The sequence below is a fragment of the Magnolia sinica genome, chromosome 1 (genome assembly GCF_029962835.1).
Source record: "Magnolia sinica isolate HGM2019 chromosome 1, MsV1, whole genome shotgun sequence".
Lineage (NCBI taxonomy): Eukaryota > Viridiplantae > Streptophyta > Magnoliopsida > Magnoliales > Magnoliaceae > Magnolia > Magnolia sinica.
Window position 1 is genome coordinate 50,269,710 of NC_080573.1, and position 19,150 is coordinate 50,288,859.

General features: G+C 41.2%; 1 protein-coding gene across 1 annotated transcript; it reads left to right on the plus strand.

Annotated features, from left to right (window-relative positions):
• Nucleotides 1–2,645: 2,645 nt before the first annotated feature.
• On the plus strand, nt 2,646–18,830 carry LOC131248862 (protein trichome birefringence-like 33). The gene is made up of 6 exons (XM_058249355.1): nt 2,646–2,921; nt 3,006–3,219; nt 16,572–16,743; nt 17,143–17,342; nt 17,447–17,605; nt 18,413–18,830. Exons 1-6 carry the CDS (start codon nt 2,759–2,761, stop codon nt 18,750–18,752), a joined length of 1,248 nt encoding a protein of 415 aa, XP_058105338.1. The 5' UTR covers nt 2,646–2,758; the 3' UTR covers nt 18,753–18,830.
• Nucleotides 18,831–19,150: the final 320 nt, after the last annotated feature.

Below are 19,150 nucleotides of genomic sequence, written 5' to 3' on the forward strand. Positions count from 1 at the left end.
TGCACAGATGCGTACTAAACCGTCCACTTGTAAGCCATCTCTCAATGTAAGAAAGGAACCATCAGATGAACAGTCAAGATCACTCCACCGTGGACCCACCTGTACGAAATGATGGCATCCGGACCCTATTCATGTTATATTGCATCCGGACCCGACAATCCATCTCATGTTGTGATGGGAGGTCTGTTCCAATAGATCCCCACGTATTTCAACGTGATAAGTCGGGATGTTAGCCGTTGGATTTTTAAATGTCTCACACCGTTTATCTAATAGGGCTTCCCTGGAAATAGGTAATGATCAGAAAAGCTTTCAAATTGAACATTTCACCACTCTATTTTCATTGCACAAAATTTATAGCGACTGTCCATATCCAAAGTGAAAAGGCCAAGTTATCAAAGGTTAAGAGAATGCAATTTAAAAGCTTTATTTTCAAATATTAAAAAAATGAGGTTTGGATCACTGGAATATGCAGCAGATTCAAAGTTGCGACGTACTGTATTAAATACTAGGCGCAGGTTGTACCGGATCAAAACATTAAATAATGGTCCCCGATGTTTCCGCCGGTAACACCGGAAGCGGATTGCGTGGGTGTACGGACGCGGAGGAAAGCCTTTCGCAGGAAAGGCATCGGGAACTTAGGTGGGGCCACGGTGATGTTTGCGATAAATCCATCCGTCCATTCGTTTTTCAAGCTCATTTCACGACATGAGACCAAAATGATATGAACCCACAATTCAAGCCGGCCATACGATAGGAAACAGTGGACCCAAGATTCAAGCAGGCCATACAATAAGAAACAGTGGGTATGAGCAGCCGCTCTTGAAACATTCTCGTTGCCACAAAAGTTTCATGTCAAGTTATAGTTTCGTTTTTATTTTTTATTTTTTCATTCAAATGGGAATGGCCTTACAAATAGGACGTTATAAAAAGTTTTAACAATAGGAATTTCTTTCTTCAATTTTCCCTCTCGTGTGGCCCACTGGACTCTTAAGTTTTGTTAAGTTTTAGTCATATGAAATAATATTTCAAAATATATAGACAAAGTGAATTTGTTCCCAACATCACCGTTGCCCCACCTAGGTGCCCAGCCGAGGAACCATGGGCATTAGTGGGTTGTTGACGTCGCTAAGTTACGAGCTCATCAAGAGGCATGTGTTATACATTTATGATCCATTTATTTTTCCAGTTCATTTTAAATTAATGAGTTAAAAAATGAAGTAGATCTAAAACTCAACTAAATTACAATACTACTCATTGAAATCTTTACAAGAACACCTCATGCTTATCTTCCATGCAAATTGTTAACAAGGTTACACAGGCGTGAAAGAAGGCAAAACGCAAATATTAGCCATCTCCGTGGCATTTGTAACTTTTGAGAGGATTACAATGGTAGGTGTTCAATCTCCACTGTTTTATGCAGTGTGACCACTCAAGCTTTGGACCAACCTCTTTATCAAGCTATGCCATAAAATGATCCCACAAGATAGACAAATGGTAGGGGTGTAACATAGGATGTGGATTGTGTCCTACGCGGGTAATCCAAGCGAGTAGGGTTCCGTGGGGCCAATGTGATGTTAGTGTTTTATCTATGCTTTCATCATTTTTCTCAAACTATTTTAAGATATGAGCCAAGAACACAAGGTAGGTACAGGGCCTAATTGCACCACAAAGTAGGGATTGAACATTCACCATTCAAAACTTCTCGGTGGCAGGAGAAGTTTCGAATCAAGCTGATATTTGTGCTTTCACTTTATCCAAGCCTACGTGGCCTTATGAATACGATATATGGTGTGCGTGTGCGTGTGTGTATATATATATACATATATAGAGAGAGAGAGAGAGGTGGCCTTTTAGAAAGGTTTCAAGGGTGGGTGTCATTATCAATGCAACTTTCCTTTGGTGTGGTCCATTGGAGCTGTGGACTTGCTTCATTTTTAGCAAAATACCTTAAAATGATATTAGAAAAAAGATGAATATGATAGATAAAACACTTACATCACGATGGGCCCCACGGAGCCCTGCTCGGACAGATTACCACCCGGGCAGTCGTAGGACGCAATCCGTGTCCGTATAACATATACGTCATGGTGGAACCATATAATAATTCGACGACAACAACACACCACTGAGCTTAGTGGTGGCAAGCCACACAAACCAGGCAATCCGCTTAACTCAGCACCATAGTGCGTGTTACCCTTATAGTGGGGCCCACCTTGATGATGTGTTATATACATACTCCGTCCGTCGGGCTTTCCAGCTAATTTTAAAATGTCGTCCTTTAAAATAAATATATCCAAATCTTAGGTGGACCACACCATATGAAATAATGGTGATTGAATAGCTACCGGTAAAAACTTTCTAACACCCATGGTGATGTTTATTTTCCATCCAACTTGTTAATAAAGGAAAATACAGGGTCCGCTTGATCCAAAACTTATGACCCACTAAAAGTTTTCAATAGCCATTCACCACTGTTTCTTGTGGTGTGGTCCAATCAAGATTTGGATCTTCGTAAGTTGTGGGGTGAATAACTAAAATAAGCTGTAAAAACGGATGAACGGTGTGGATATACAACATATTCATCAATGTGGGACTCACAAGTCAGGTTAACACCCACCAACGCCTTACCCGGGTAACACCTAATCCTCTCCTACACTGCATCTGATTATTTTTCTACCAAACTCTCACATGCATCCATTGAATGCCATGTGATGATAAGGGCCAGATATGAAGCAGCATCCCACATCGGAAAAATCAAATGAAGCAGATCTCCTCCCTTCGAAAGACTCATCTTCCCTCTTTTTACCGACTCACCATAGCTTTATTCATCTTGGTAGCCATTGTCTACTGGCAAGATCTCAGCTGCATTTTCAGCCACCCATCTCAGCACACCCAACAACAACAGCCCATATTCATAAAAGGTGAGTTGAAAAAAAGAAAAAGAAAAGAAAATTAGTCCAATTCATGTTGGAAAGCCTATGTTTTTTAACTGAAATTTGCATTAGAGAAGGATAATGGTGTGGCGACGGGCTTCAGAGAGAGTGAGGGAGGGTGCGATGTTTTCAATGGGAAGTGGGTGTGGAACGAGACGGCCCGGCCGCTCTATGAGGAAGGGGAATGTCCGTATATACAGCCACAGCTGACATGTCAAGAGCATGGCCGGCCAGATAAGGGATACCAGCATTGGCGATGGCAGCCTCATGGGTGTTCTCTGCCAAGGTATGGATCTCGATCTACATCATTCTTAGAATACTATTAATAGTAAAAAATAAATAAATAACTCAGGGTGTGTTTGGTTGCCCCAAATATCACGAAATTTCAATTTCATGATATTTTGGGCAACCAAACGAGCCCTTACTTTGGAAACTTTTCTTGATTGATTGATCTCCTTTTTCTGTACGAAATAACTGTGCTTTTTTCCAATGCTGATCGCACTGATGTCTCCGTTTTTTTTTCCATCGGTACAACTTGCTTGGGATTAGGTGTTATCTGGGCAACACGGTAATGGGTGTTTGCCTGACCGTGGGGCCCACATTGATGTATCTTTTGTATATCCACGCCGTCCATCTTTTTTTGCCTCCTCATTTAGGGGCATCGTTCCAAAACTGAAGCAGATCTAAATCTAATGCAAACCACAAAGCAAGGATTGAATGGTGATAGTCCGTGGGAACTAATAAACATTATAGTGAGCCCTAGGAACTTACTTTTTAATGGTGGGTCCATGACCATTGTTGCCTGCGGCATGGTCCAATTAGTTTTTGGATCTGCTTCATTTATGGACCATAATCTAGAATGAGGTGGAAAAAATGATATAGAAGACATACGTCGTGATGGGTTCTAGAAATTCACACTAACCTGTTACACGGGTAACACCTATTCATTTCGTTCCCATGGGGGGTGATAATTTGAATCTCAGCCCTCCATGACTGAGATCACCGTTCAATCTTTTAAGCCTTTTTGTGAAACATGGGACTTTGCAAAAGGGGACATTCTTTTTGGAAAGCTCATCTCCTTGAGCTCATTTTCAGCCGTGAAAAATACAGGAAATAAAAATAAAATGAAATCTTTAGAGCCAACTTAGAAGGGATTTCTGTGGTTGAAAATACACTGATGGAGACCACACCAAAGATATATCCGACCCTTTTTTAAGGCCCGGCGGATGCACGCAATCACTCGCAACCGCATGGGTAACTTTCCAATAGTGAATAACTTTCTCCAGCTGAGCGGAATAGTCCTTGTGATTATACGCAATCATTCCTTTTTCATTCTTGTTTTTATTGGGTTGTTCATGATAGAGCCTGATTGGGAGCGTGGATTCCGGATTTGAAACCTCTTGAATTTGGAATCTTCTCATTTTGTATGGCATTTTGTATGGTACCCTGAATTTAGAATCCATAGAATCCCCTCTTATCCAAAAGTAGATATGCATGATATATTACATGAGTTTATGAGTTTGAATTTAATTCCTAAATCAGCTTTAATATATATGATTAATGTATGTATGCAATGTTTGACACCGTAGTTTTAACAAGCCTGATGAAATATATATTTTGCCCAAAAATGATGAAATTCCAAGTCTTGTATAGGCTACAGGTACAAGATCACATCCAAGTGATTAACCAATGATTTTTAAACATTGATTTACATGGATAATGTTTGGACGGCGCATATCATCGTATTAAAGTAATTATAGTGATGCAATTGATAATCTAATTTTTTTGGGAATATCATCAGTGGGTCACATGCCCAATCAATCGACTGTCTAGTGACATACATGTTACACATGCAACTCTTGGAGGATTTTAAATGTAATCCAAACTTTCACTATGGATATTTGAAACCTCTGGATTTGAAACCTTAATTACTTACTGTGCCAAACATCCCAGGCAATTTGAAATCGCCTCAAATCCATGGTGCCAAATGACCCCTAATTGTTTTGGGATATCATCAATGGGCCATGTGGCCAATAGATAAATAGTCCAGTGACACACATGTTACTACACAACTCTTGGAAGGATTTCAGATGTAATCCAAGCTTTTACTCAAATTCCCTCTAACCCCCAAATCTATCCTACCAAACGGTCCCTTGGCACATTGCATTATTTACACTAGCCAATATACTATACTTACATAAATATCTTCTTTATTATAATGTTAATGGTTTACTTTTTATAATTTTATATGTTTAAGAGGTGAAAAGACATTTTAAAAAAACACATGCACACCTTATTACATGAGCACCCATGTGCACCGTTGCACACATGTCATGGGCATAGAATCTTAACGGTCCACATCTCTCTCCCTCTCTCTATATCCACACAGAGAGGAATGCTCACATGCGCACCATTCTCACAAGAGCGGGTGAGAAAATTTTCAAAACTCATCACACGTGATGTGGATATAAAATCTGAACTGTTCATGTGATGGAGCACCCCATGAAATCCCCGAAGCCAGACTTTTACCCTTATCCAAAACTTTGGCGAACCATAACAAAAGAGAAATCAAGGGAGGAAACTGTTTGCATTTTCCATAGCCCACCAAAGTTTTGGATCAAGTGAAAGTCAGGCCCTAGGGTTTCACGGGGTGCTGCATCACATGAACGGCTCACATTTTGAGCCCACATCACATCAGGTGTGATGAGTTTCAAAAAAGTTCTGACAAGAACGTGAGAACTTAGTTCACGGGTGAGCATTCCTACACACACACACACACACACACACACACACACTCCCATACAACTAGTGGCACATTTAACTAGAGCTGGGCAATCCTGACCCGATCCGGTGGATCCGACCAGATCCGATCCGACGGCCTGGATCAGTGCGGATCGAGTAGGGCAGTCCAGATCCGAAAGATTTTTAGGTCGAGTTCGAATCTATACCTACTCGAACCGATCCGATTTGGAATCCGATCCGATTGGATCCAACCCGATCTGGCCCCATCATCATGTATGTGTTTCATCCAATTTACATATCATTTTAGGGCTTCATGTAAAAAAATGATAGTGATATAAATCTCAGGTGGACCACACCACAGGAAAACAATAATGATTGGATATCCACCATTATAATCCTTCTAAAGTCCACTGTACTGTTTATTTGATATCTAATTTGTTGATTAGGTCATAAGGACCCAGATGAAAGGAAACAATAAATATCAGCTTGATTAAAAACTTTTATGGCCTCCAAAACGTTTTTAATGGTCAATGTTCATTCAACATTGTTTTATACAATGTGGTCCACTTGAGATTTCAATATACCTCATTATTTTTCTCATAACATAAAATGATCTATAAAAATAGATGGAGGGCATGGATGAAACACATACATCATGGTGGGGCCCAAAGAGCACCGACCACGGGCCATTTGCTGGTGGCAGGGGGAGTAGGCGAATAGCCCATATGGCGTTTGCGCTCCTCGAGCTTCGGGCGTTCCTCGAGCTCCGAGTTGTACAAACGGTTCAAAGGAGATCAAAGTTATATGGGCCCCACTGTGATGTATTTATTATATCTACACCGTTCATATATTTTAAGAGATCATTATAGGACATTATCCAAAAAATGAATAATATCCAAAGATCATCTCGACTACACCACAAATAGCAACAGAGAATGATTTTCACCGTTAAACAATTCGTGTGGTCCACTTGATAATTAGAGCTGTCTTATTTTTCATCTCAAGCCTTAATACGAGTTCACCAAATGGATGGACGGTTTGGATATAACACATACCCCATGATTAGACCTACATAACTCGCTAATGTCGATGCAAAATCACAATTGTGCTTGCGTGAAAAGCAAATCACGATTTCTTGCCGTGCACGTCAAGTAAACGTCCAGTAAAAACATGAATACGTAGATGGAAAGCTCTTTCAGAGCGATGTGGGGCCCACCGTGATGTATATGTTTTATCTAAGCCGTTCATCCATTTTGACATATCATTTTAGGCCTTGAGTAAAAAAAAGGGCATATATTAAAGGTTGAAGTGGACCACATCACATGAAACAGTTGAATTAATTTTATACGATCCGAATTGTACCCAACTCGATCCGACTCAGTTTCTTTGACCGAGTCGGACTCGGTTTGGGTCAGGCGAATCATTTATCGGATCGGCTTGGGTCAGGTGACCCGAATTTGGTTCCAGATCGAATCAAGTTCGGGTCAAACCATTGACATTTTAGATCGGATTGAGTTAAACCTAATCCGATCCGATCCGGACCAATGCCTAGCTCTACATTTAACCAATTAGCATGTGGGGGCCACCACGGTGTTTGTATGACATCTCATCCTCTAGCAAGGTTATCCCACCATAAGAATAGGATGCCCTAGATATCAGGACAATCTAACTATGAAAATGGGATCCTCCACAGGAATGGCAAAATTTTAGATGTTATTTCATGGATTTTAATGGTGTACCCCACCTAATAGTTGGAACAAACTGATTTTTGTGGCATCTCATTTTCACGATGGCATAATTTTAATGGAAGGGTAAGATGTTGTACAAATACGTGGGCCGCACCTGCTAACCAGCTGGACGTACAACTACTATGTGAGCATTACTCTCTCTCTCTCTCTCTCTCTCTCTCTCTCTCTCTCTCTCTCTCTATATATATATATATATTAAAATGGAAGCCGAAAACGTGAGCATAACTCTCTATATCCGAAAACCTTGAGGGTCACGCCGGTTGTCTTTGACCAAAGCCCAACCACACAGCTGTGTACACGCCGAGGTTACTTTCACAAACAAAACACCATGTGGATGGAACCTTTTACAAGAATCACTCCTGTCCATCACATATATGATATACTGCTCCATTCTAACCGTCCATCGTTGTAACTCATATCATAGAATGGGGTTGCATGTTGTCTAGTTTGTAGTATTTTGTTGGATTGAAAATGTCGGTCCCTTTCTTCTTTATTAGTTAAAGGTGTGTTTTCTTCGTAAGCACGTTTGGAATCCAACTTTTCATTGTGCTGGAACCCTATCCAACAAGTGTTACTGGAGGCGTGTAAAACACCCGAGTTCTGTTGTGCTCATCCTTATATGTGTGCAACATCTAACCGTTCATCAGTTTTAAGTCACCTCATGGGCATCATATATGACAAACTTCAGCTTATCCAATTACTCATGTGGCTCAGGAAAGCTTCTATGGTGGGCATCCCAATCTCCACATGTTCCTTGTGGTGTGGTCCACTTGAGTTTTTAATCAACTATATTTTTGGTCCACATAACGTCTCACGAACATGGACGAAGGGAAAACAAAAATATCAGCTTGATCTCCGGACAAGTTTTCAATGGTAGTTGTTCAATTCACACTCTTTCCTGTGGTGTGGTCCACTTGATTTTTGTATAAACTTCAATTTTGGATTCATAATCTAAAACGAGCTGGTAAAACGGATGGACGGCGTGGATACGTCTAATACATCACAGTGGGCCCCACAGAGTTTATTTAATACGCAAAATCTGCTTCCATAAGGTGTGGGAGCGAAAGACAACAGCGTGGAAGGCGATGAAGGCAGGATTGGAAATTAAAAAGATCAAGGTGGAACCGTACGTATATTTGTATGTTTGGCTTCTGCTGTAAGCATTCGTATTGGAACGGCCTCTTCTTCTATGTTCCTTTATAAGGGCATGTTCTTGCCTGCATCAGTGATCCACTACCGTCATAGGCCCACTTGTATGATGATCCAAACCAAGGCATTCTACTCGTTCAACCGTTGATTGGCATCCTCCTTTCATAGCCGTTCAACGAATGAAACTTCTTCTCATTGAATTGTATGCCACCATTTGATAGGCTAGAGCCTAGAATCGTCCAAACATTTTTAGAAAGACCAAATGAACGGCCTCGATCTCATAACTCAATGACACGGTCATAAATGACATGTGACTGCACGTGACAGCTTTTCCTAGTAACAATAACACGCGCCCTAAGAAGCCAGTGCGAATGTCAGTTTTGGTCTTATCAAAATCGGACTTTGCTCTGTTGGGAAATATTCTACGGTGGGGCCCATAGACCCGACCGTGCGTGGCAGGCTGACCCATCCATTGGGACCGTCTGTCTATTGTCCTACAATGTCGATGGAAAATGGTGCAAAATAAATATCCACCGGGTGATCTTACACACCTGATCTGTACCCATAAAAATGACGGCAGTGAAAAAATAAATCAACGGTCAAAATGTAGGAAGGAAAATGATTTTGAAAATACGTGAATTTTTAAATATACGCCATTAATAATGGGTTTCGTTGGATTAACGGTTTTGATTGATCCATCACGTAGACATGTATACAATGGAGCGGTGGCTCCACCATATTCTGGTTCGTCCTGCTCTACCTTATCACACAGTCAAATGGTTTTCTTCAAGACTCCTGTCGGCAGAGTACGGCTACCGCACGCGGTCTCAGCGTCAGTCGAAAGATATTTAAAAGAGAGATCGGTTTAGTGCTCGTCGGGCTTACGTTAAATTGTGGCTCGCAGCAACGGCAGAAACGCATACATGGTCGTACCTTCGTTGTAGGGAATGGTCCATGTTGCAGGGATTGGCATCAATCAGACAATCCCGACCATCCAACTGATTGACTTTTGATCGTTTAAAGTAATTCTTGGTGTTAGTTCTAACTTCTCCCCACCATTGATTATAAAAAAGATAAAAAATCCTAACCGTCCACTTAATCCCGACATCTAGAATCTTCGAAAATCTTGTCTCAGCCATCCACAGTTGGGTACAGTAGATTCACGATCCTGATGAGCCTACCATTGCGTTCCATAGAAGGGTTGTACCACATTTTATTGAGTTAAAACAACCCCTAGTGTCGGCAAGCGAGAGTGTCTTCCACGGCAATGTCACGGAAAGCGGATTGGCTGGTGTACCACAAACCAACAACCTAGCTGGCGTGGGTACGTGTCGTGCGAAGACGAGCGCTGACGCTGCTCGAGCTCCGACTTGTACGAACGGTACAAAGGATATCAAAGTTACGTGGGCCCTGCAATGATGTATTTATCATATCTACACCGTTCATCCATTTGGCGAGATCATTTTAGTTCTTGATCGCAAAAATGAGTAATTTCCAAGGTTTAAGTAGACCACACCACAATTAACAGTGGGGAGAATAATTTTCACCGTTAAAACATTGGTAGGCCCACCATAACGTTTACTTTCCATAGATGAAGAGAAAAAACAAAAATCATATTGATCCAAATTTTCCGTGACACCCAAAAAGGTTTCAATGGCAGGCGTTCAATCCACAAGTGTGGTCTACTTGATTTTTGGATCTGTCTTATTTTTCTGCTTAAGCCTTACGACGAGCTCACTGTCAGGGGCATTCGTGGGGCCCACCGTGTATGTGTTTTATCCATGGAGCCCCCTGGTCATTGGTGGGCATTCGTGTGGGGCCCGCCATGTATGTGTTTTATCTACGCCATTTATTCATTTTGACGAATCCTTTTAGGCAATGAGCCAAAAAAAGAGGCAAATTGAATGCTCAAGTGGACCACACCATAGGAAACAGTGAGGATTGATTACTTACAGCTGAAAACCTCTTGGAAGCCACACAGAGGTTTTGGATCAAGCTGATATTTACGTTTTCCCTTCATCCAGGTCTACCTGACATTATTTACAGGTTGGATGGGAAATAAATATCACGGTGGGGCCCTAGGAAGGTTTCAATGGTAGGCATCATTGTCACCACTGCTTCCTTTGGTGTGGTCCACTCAAGCTTTCAATCTGTCTCCTTTTTGGTCTCATGCCTAAAATGATCTTTCAAAATGGATAGACAGCTCGGAGGAAACACACATCACTGTGGGCTCCACAGCTCCTGAGAGGACCCTCTCACGGTTGGTCATTTGCTAGGTCCTGATGGGGGTGGTACCCAATCCTCACCCCAAATTATAATTATGATGGCCCACCAATGGGATACTCTAACATTATCCCACTTAGGCTACTTTGATTAGTGATTAGTTTTAAAAACAGTTTGATTTAAAATGAGTTTTATAGAAGAGAAAAAACATTTCACATATCAGATTTATTTGAAAACACATCCATTAGAAGTATGAGATACCCCTCTAATCTTATCAATTCACACTACAATTATTGTATCATGGTAGTCATCACAACATTTTTAAATGCATGAAATGAGACTTATTAGGATCACGAATACTGTCATCCCCAGCCACATAGATCTCAATTGTGGAAGTGTGGTCACCTCTAATGTGATCATATTTGCTTGATTCCAAGTATTCCTATTGCTTCCAAAAAATGACGTCTTATGCCTCCAATGAGATTCGAGTTAATCTACTCTAATTGAGACATGTACACACATAATTAAGAAATATAAATAAACCTTTATGACAAAATCATCAATGCTAATTACTAAATGTGATAAACCAAGTATTTATCTAGGCTAGCTATACTCACACTAATATAGTATGTCATATTCTTCTCACTTCCAAATGATAAAGCCGCACTAGACCTAGGATGTAAACTGTTCGTTAGCGTATCCATAATCTACATCTTTGCGCTAACATGTATTATAGACATTGGAAGATTTTGTACCTTCTCCTTCATCACAAGGACTTTAGAAGTATAACAAGTTAGACCTGATCAGGCCTCATTGTTATCAGAGATGCATACTATGAGCCCTTAACCTGAAGTCCTGAGATGAAGTTTTACAGTCTTATTGCCTGACATGTGGCCTAGTAGCAGGTGTTCACTCCCCAAGTATAGGGTTGTGATGTAGTAATAAACTCGGTGAGACCGAGGTCGAATCCCAAGGGACTGAAACCTGTACGTTATCTGAAACTAGGTAGAAATAGAAATAGCCTGAGATGAAATCTAAATCGAATGGTTTTTGAGGAATAATGATGAAATAGTAAACTAAAATATGTAGAATTTAGAGGAAGGAAACTAGGGATTCAGAGGATCCACTTGTAGATATCAGGGAGATCTTATGCCTGCATAAAAAATTATGGAATTTAAACTGAACTTCCGTTGATATAGTTGTCAAGAAGTGAAAGGTATATGAATTAGAATGGATTCCATCATCAAACCATGCCCAGGAGACAAAGCAAACAACAGAATTACATTAATTACCAACCAATCAACAATGCATGAGGGTTAGGAAGGGTACCGTCATCCGACCATGCCCATGAGACGATGGCGAACAACAGAGCTTCCTGACGTCATAAACAATAAAAGGAGAAAGAAATACTCAAAGCCATTGCAGATCTATTGTAATTTCAGTCACAACAAACCATTAAGAACTAAAAGTATTCCCTTAATTTAACCGCAATCAAGGTAGTTCAACAATATAAATTAAATCAACGGCATAAGGTAAAGTCTCCCATCATGTTACAAGCTTCACCTCTTAGCCCTAGCTAAGAGGTTTTAGCCAAACATGATTAGGCTAATAACCTTAGGAATCATGAGAGAAAAGAAGGAAACAAAAAAACAACAGCCAGAGAATAAGAAGAAGAAAAAGAAAATAAGGAAACTAAAGGAGTTCCCTGTCTTCTCCTTCAATCATCCAAGCCCGCTCCCAAGATCACGTGCAGCCACCTGCATTCAATCCTCAGACGTCTCAGCCGTGCCTCTCACGATCCAGCAGCCCACCTCGGTTGATGCCTCTGCTCACGTCCAACCCCCTCCTAATCCTTCAATGCTTTTTTTCTTTTGTAGCTGTGGAAGTCCCTCCAGAAACGCTGGCCGAAGTCGCCTTCCTGAGGTCAGCCATTGCGGAGGAAGTTACGCACTCCTTTCGCAGAACGTGCGCAGCTACACGTGAGGGCCCGGAATTTCTGCCCCTTTGCTGGTACTTGCGATATCCACAACCGACGCAAATGAAGACGTCCCTACGGACGGTTTTGGCCCCTCTACACAATAGACGGTCCGGATCAAGCACCTGACGTATGATAGTGGCCCACCTGGATCAACCGCAGCTCTGTTGCGGAACAGAGCGTGCGCAGTCGGGCGCTGTGAAGGTCGGTGGAGTCCATGATCGAGTTCGGTTTCAAAATCCAGTCCGTCCATTCGATTTCCCACGAAAAATCGTTTAGAGATGGGTGATTTTGGATCGAGTTAGGTGTGGCCCATTGAATTGTAACCCAGCCGTCCATCCTGCGTTCAACGGCTAGGATTTTACCATGGATTGCATGATGTCAAAATATCACCTAGGTGAGGTTAATAACCCTCCTCTGTGCACAATGGACGGTCCAGATTGATGATTTTGATGAGAGCTGGGCCCCACTGCACGGAACCGGCAGAATGCGTGAGGACGCTGTGTCCTTCTTTGATTCGGAGAGGATGGAGTCGGTCAGCGTGTGCTGACCGACTTTGGGACTTTTAGTGCACGGCGAGTGCACTTGTCTACCGTGCACACATGATATACATGAGGCCCCTTTGAAGATGTTTGTGAGAAATCCGCTCCGTCCATCTGTATTCTCTTTTCATTTAACGCGTTGCTACCAATTTTGAAGCATATCCAGATAGCAGGTGGGCCCAAAATCAGAGTTTTAGAAGCTGATCTGTCCGTTGGGCCACTTCCACAGGGATATAACAGATGAAATTTGACGTGTACGGTTAATTTATGGTCCCAATCCCATGTATGAAGTTTCGAGCCAATCGGATGGCGAGAACCCTGTGATCTTGCATTCTGTGCCAATTTCGGGCCTCTTTAACGTGAACGGCTTTATTTCCTCGGATCCCTGGTGTGTAAATCCTTCAGTCTTAGTCCCCTGGGGTTTGTCTCATGCTTTGGTGAATTCAGAGCGTCAATCCATACATTTTAGCATCATTTTTCAGTCCAGGTTCTTAAACACACCCTGCATTACAAACACGATTAATTCAGGCCGTTAAGTAATATCATAATTGTAAATCCATGCAATCAATGGGGTCTAATATGCAATATTTGACCCTCAACAGCAGGCGACGGACCAACTTCTATGTTTGATGAAGCCATAAGTATCCCTTCACATTCTCCTCAATACCACTCTCCCAGGAATCATAGAAATGTAATTTGGAGTGGTCTTTTGTCTTCTGAGACAACGATAAATTCTGAATCCTACCCATTTGAACTCAATGGTTGATGTAGGCACAAAGTCCTCTATTTATCATAAGTATCTCCTTAACATTCCAACAATAAATTTTATGTTTGGACGAGCACAGGCTCAAGTATATACTACGCTCGCCACTGCCTATGCATAAGGAATATTGAATACCATTCCTTGCAGGCACAAAGCGGCTAAACTTATTGCCTTAAGCTAACATATACATGAAGAAACTACTTCAAATAGCTTGAACATGACACTTGCCTTAGGCCAAAAAAGCGCTACCTTAACTCACATACCTTAATTGTCACTATGGTTAAAGGAGATGGTCTATTTTTGAAGGGAAGAGCTAAATGATAGAATAGTTGAATTTTTATTTTTTAATTTTACGAGAGATTTTTGGTTATCTCCTGTCTATGGTGAGGCTCATCATATTTGTGGTCTAGATCATTGAAAGATTACTCCATTCTATTTGGATTGTGGTGTCATGGGAAGTGAAAAGTTCTGATTGATTTGAGTTGGTTGATGTTTCGGACGTAAGCCGGCAACAAAGAGTAGAGCCTCTTGCCTGAGAACTTCATGATGGTGATATTTAGATACATGTAGAAATTTGATTGTATTTACTTGCGTGTTTTGGTTTGACAATAAACCTCCTTTTATAGATCTGAAATGCTAATGTTGGATAATTAAATTCCAGCTGTTTTATATGCCCTTCCAGAGATGGGATGCCCAATCCCAGACCGCCATCCATCTTGGATGGGATGTCAGCAGTAAAAAAGGTCCCATTTCACTTAAGGGGTTTAATCAGCTTTTAAAATGGTTTTATGATGCGGAAGATTATAGACTGTTAATAGATAGCAGCATCACTCCACGCTAAACCCAGCGTGGTGGCTAGTCATTTCTACCCTTTGTCTAGTTCATCTTACTATGGATAGATTATGAGAAATGATCCAGCATGTGCTCTTAGAGCATTATATGTAACGGTGCTCCTACGTGCATTGGGACACTTAGACAGTCCAGTAGACTGATCTGGTCTGTCATTAGATCCATCAACTATTCCATGGATTATCATACAAAAATCGCACTGATAGGACTGTCCTAACCATTTGGTTAAGATCGTATATATAAGAAAAGTGTCCAACCAATAATTTGAGCCATCTATTTTATCAGGTCTCATCATGGATTTCTTATGGTCCTAAAGAATCACTTTTACCAGGCAATCCTAACCATCCCATCTAAGGCTTGGAAAAGGGAAGGCCATAAAAAAGAAGGCCTATCATAGGATTGGATCATCTATTCAGTGCCAAATTTGCGAGGTAGCCCATGAAATGTATGCTGGAGCTAATGAACGGTCCAATGGACTATCCACGTGTCATGTTGCAACTAAGAGGACCATAACCTTTAGTTTATTATTTATTTATTATTATTTTTTGATATTTTGGCTTTTCTAGATCCCTATCATACCTATAATTTGTAACCTACAATATGGGTTTAGAACAAGAACAATGCAACTCAAATGGTATGCCACAAATGGTAGTATAATGTTTTTCTTTTCTTGTTTTTACACTCTTGACTGGTATAGGAGAATCCAGATCCTTTACAACTGTTGTAGATAAGAATTTCATGCAACTAACTAAGTTTGGGCACCATGGTGTTTGCATGATATCCAACCCAACAAGTTTGTCCCACCATGAAAATGGAACGCTTCAAAAATCAAGCCAATCTACTCATCAGGTGGGCCACACAGTAGAAAACAATAAACAACCACCCAAACCATATAAATTTCACATGCATGTGAATAAGTTTGATAAGGAGAAGTGATCTAGTGAACCAAGTGCCTGGGAACCTTCTGATGCACATAATCGAATTTGTGCTTGTTGCAAACCACATTACCTATCGGGACCGACCATCATGTCCAGTCCAGTTTCCATAGGATTTCTTAGAAAAACTGGATGATCCAAACCATCGCAACCAGTGGCCTGCAAAAATGGATGGACAAGATGTAATTAGAAGATAAGTCCAGTCACAGATGTTTAGGGCTACCTGATTGCTACAATTTTGCACAATAGTGGAAGAAGAGTTGCTAGACCTAATGGAGAGTTCATATAGGTGATGTAGATGCCAAAGAGTCCAAATACAACAATGTGCATGAAAAAGTTTCTATGCACTTGGCCTACTAGATCATTTCTCTTTCCTAAGAATAAGTTTGGCAGGATGGATTTTGAGGGATTTCAGTTTTTTTTTTTTTTTCGGGGGGGGGGGTGGGTTGGGGTGGTGTTCATTTGGTAGAAAGGATTTTTTAAGGATTTGGATTTTGATTCCTTCGAAATCCTTCAAAAGAGCTCCTTTTAATTTCCCACGTCAAAGCTGATTTGCAAAATGCACTTGATTCCACAGGTTTCAAATGCACTCTACCAAACGACCCCTTAAATTGGGATGGATTTGGCTTCTACAATATGTCTTCTACATTGAATGTCTTAGTTCATTACCATATGATTTTAGCTCATGGGATGGATTTGTTACAATGTACAGCTTCAATGCAACTTTCATGTGGGAAATGCTGCGAGGGAAGAGGATGATGTTCGTTGGGGACTCCTTAAATCGGGGCCAGTTCGTCTCGATGGTCTGTCTCCTCCACTCTGTCATCCCTGAAAGTGCCAAATCTATGAACAGTCTTGACTCCCTTGCCATCTTTAAAGCTGAGGTAACTTAAGAGGCTACTTCACTTCAGTGACCTGCAGTATGTTAGGCACTGCTTGGAAAGTGCAGAAACCTGCATTTTGTACCGAACCAAACCAAGAAAGTTCATCAAACTGGCTCCAAATGGTGAACTTGTTTCTTTGATAAAAGAAATGAGTACGAGGGCTCAAATACAATAAAAGAAAGGACTCTTTGATTGGAAACTGCGAAAACCCCAATTCACATAGATTGGAATGAAGAAAATCTGTCATACTGAAAACAATTTCAAGTGAGTTCATTTCTTTAAATCGAAGAAACGAAGACAATCGTCATTTCCCTCAATGCAAATATAGTTACTTCCAATCTCGCTTTTAAGTATGTTTTGTACAACATTCCTTATCACAAGCTTTCACTCACTTGTTAGGAATTCAATGCTTCGATCGAGTTCTATTGGGCACCCTTTCTTTTGGAATCCAACGCCGACAATGCCGTCATACATAGGGTCACAGACAGAATCATTCGTGCAGGGTCCATTAATAAGCACGGCCGACACTGGAAGGGAGTCGATATTCTAGTCTTCAACACCTATCTATGGTGGATGACAGGCGCGAAAATGAAGATTCTGTAATCTTCTTCATGGATCAAAAATTCCATTTTTTTTTTCTAAGCTTTTTCTTTCTTTTCAGTTTCTTTCATCACAGTGTTGGTCTTTCATGCCTTTATCACAGGCAAGGGACTTTCAAAGATGAAACAAAGAATATTACGGAGATGGAGACGGAAGATGCATATCGGTTGGCATTGAAGAATATGGTAAAATGGGTGGCCAAGAATATGGATCCTCACAAAACTAGAGTCTTCTTCACTAGCATGTCGCCTTCGCATAAGCAGTTAGTGATTTCCCCCTGCTAAGAAAGTTCTTTCTTCATCACTTTTTCAGTGTCCATGGTTTGGCCATCCAAATTGTGGGCCCATGTGGCTGCAGGTCAGATGATCTAGAGCACCCATCTGGTGGTCCTATTGCACATGGAACAGCTGGCCATTTTTAGTGTGACTATGTGTAGTCATGGGGCTGTGACTGTTTGCTGATGTGGATGGAGGACTTCATGTGGATGAGATCCACCTTGTCTATCAGGTGTGCTACTTTGTGTTTGGACTGGGGCCCAAAAATCAGGCTGATTCAGAACTTAGTTGGGCTACACCTTAGGGAACAGTTGAGATGGAAAATCCTACTATTATAATCGTCCGCTGTGCGTGTGGGGTCCAAGGTGGTGTGTATATCCTGTACAATCGACTTATCTGAGACGCCAAACCAGGATGAATGGATTCCCAGAAAATCAGGCCATTACAAGATTGTGTGGGCCGCACATTGTGAATTTAGAGATTTTATTCATTATTTACACCATTCCGTATGGTGTGGCCTACCTAAGTATTAGATTGAACTGATTTTTAGGATCCATGGTGAAAATATGGCAGAGAACCTGATGGTAGGGCGTGAATCATATCTGTCATTGCCAGTCCACTGCAGGGCCCATTAGATGGATGATTCAGATCATCAGTACATGCATACACATGGGCCAAGGAAGCTTGGCAACTTCCATTCTGACAACTTTATACACACCACATTAATATAGCACATGCACACATGAGAGTGAAGAGGGGAAAAAGTTATGTGGCTGATCTTGGAAGCTTTACAGGAGCAAGGAATGGGGAGGTGACCAAGATGGGAATTGTTACAATCAGACGGCTCCAATCGAAGATCCAACATACTGGGGGAGTGAATCTAGCAAAAGCATAATGCAGGTTATTAGTGAAGTATTTAATAAAGCTAAGGTGCAGATTACATTCCTAAACATCACTCAGCTCTCTGAGTATCGCAAGGATGCACACACGTCGATATACAAGAAGCAATGGAGTCCATTGACACCGGAGCAGTTAGCGAATCCCAGAAGCTACGCTGACTGTGTGCATTGGTGTTTGCCTGGCCTTCAAGATACTTGGAATGAACTCCTATATGCCAAGCTTTTCTTTCCTTAGTAAATTTCTTCCCAAGGTTCTGTTTTGCCATTGTATTTATGTCCTTATAACCGAGTTAATAAAAGAAAGATTTAGCAATGGTTGTGCCAATGATCGATTGAGTTTGTTAATATGGTGTTTGATTCAACGGATTGCGACTTCCTAAGATTGGACTTTGATTGCATCAATGGACTCAGTTGAGTCCCAATAGCAAGAACTTGTTTGGAATGCAATGCGATTGGGTTGGCCCAGTCCTGGCCTGAATCAAGCTCTCTGGTCTGGTTTGAGGTGAGTCTTGGGTCCCAATAGCAAGAATTTGTTTGGGTTACAACTTGACTGGTTTAGTCCAGGCCTGGGCCAAGTTATGCTCATTCTAGTCTAATTTGGGCTGAGCCACGAGACCCAGTAGTAACAACTTG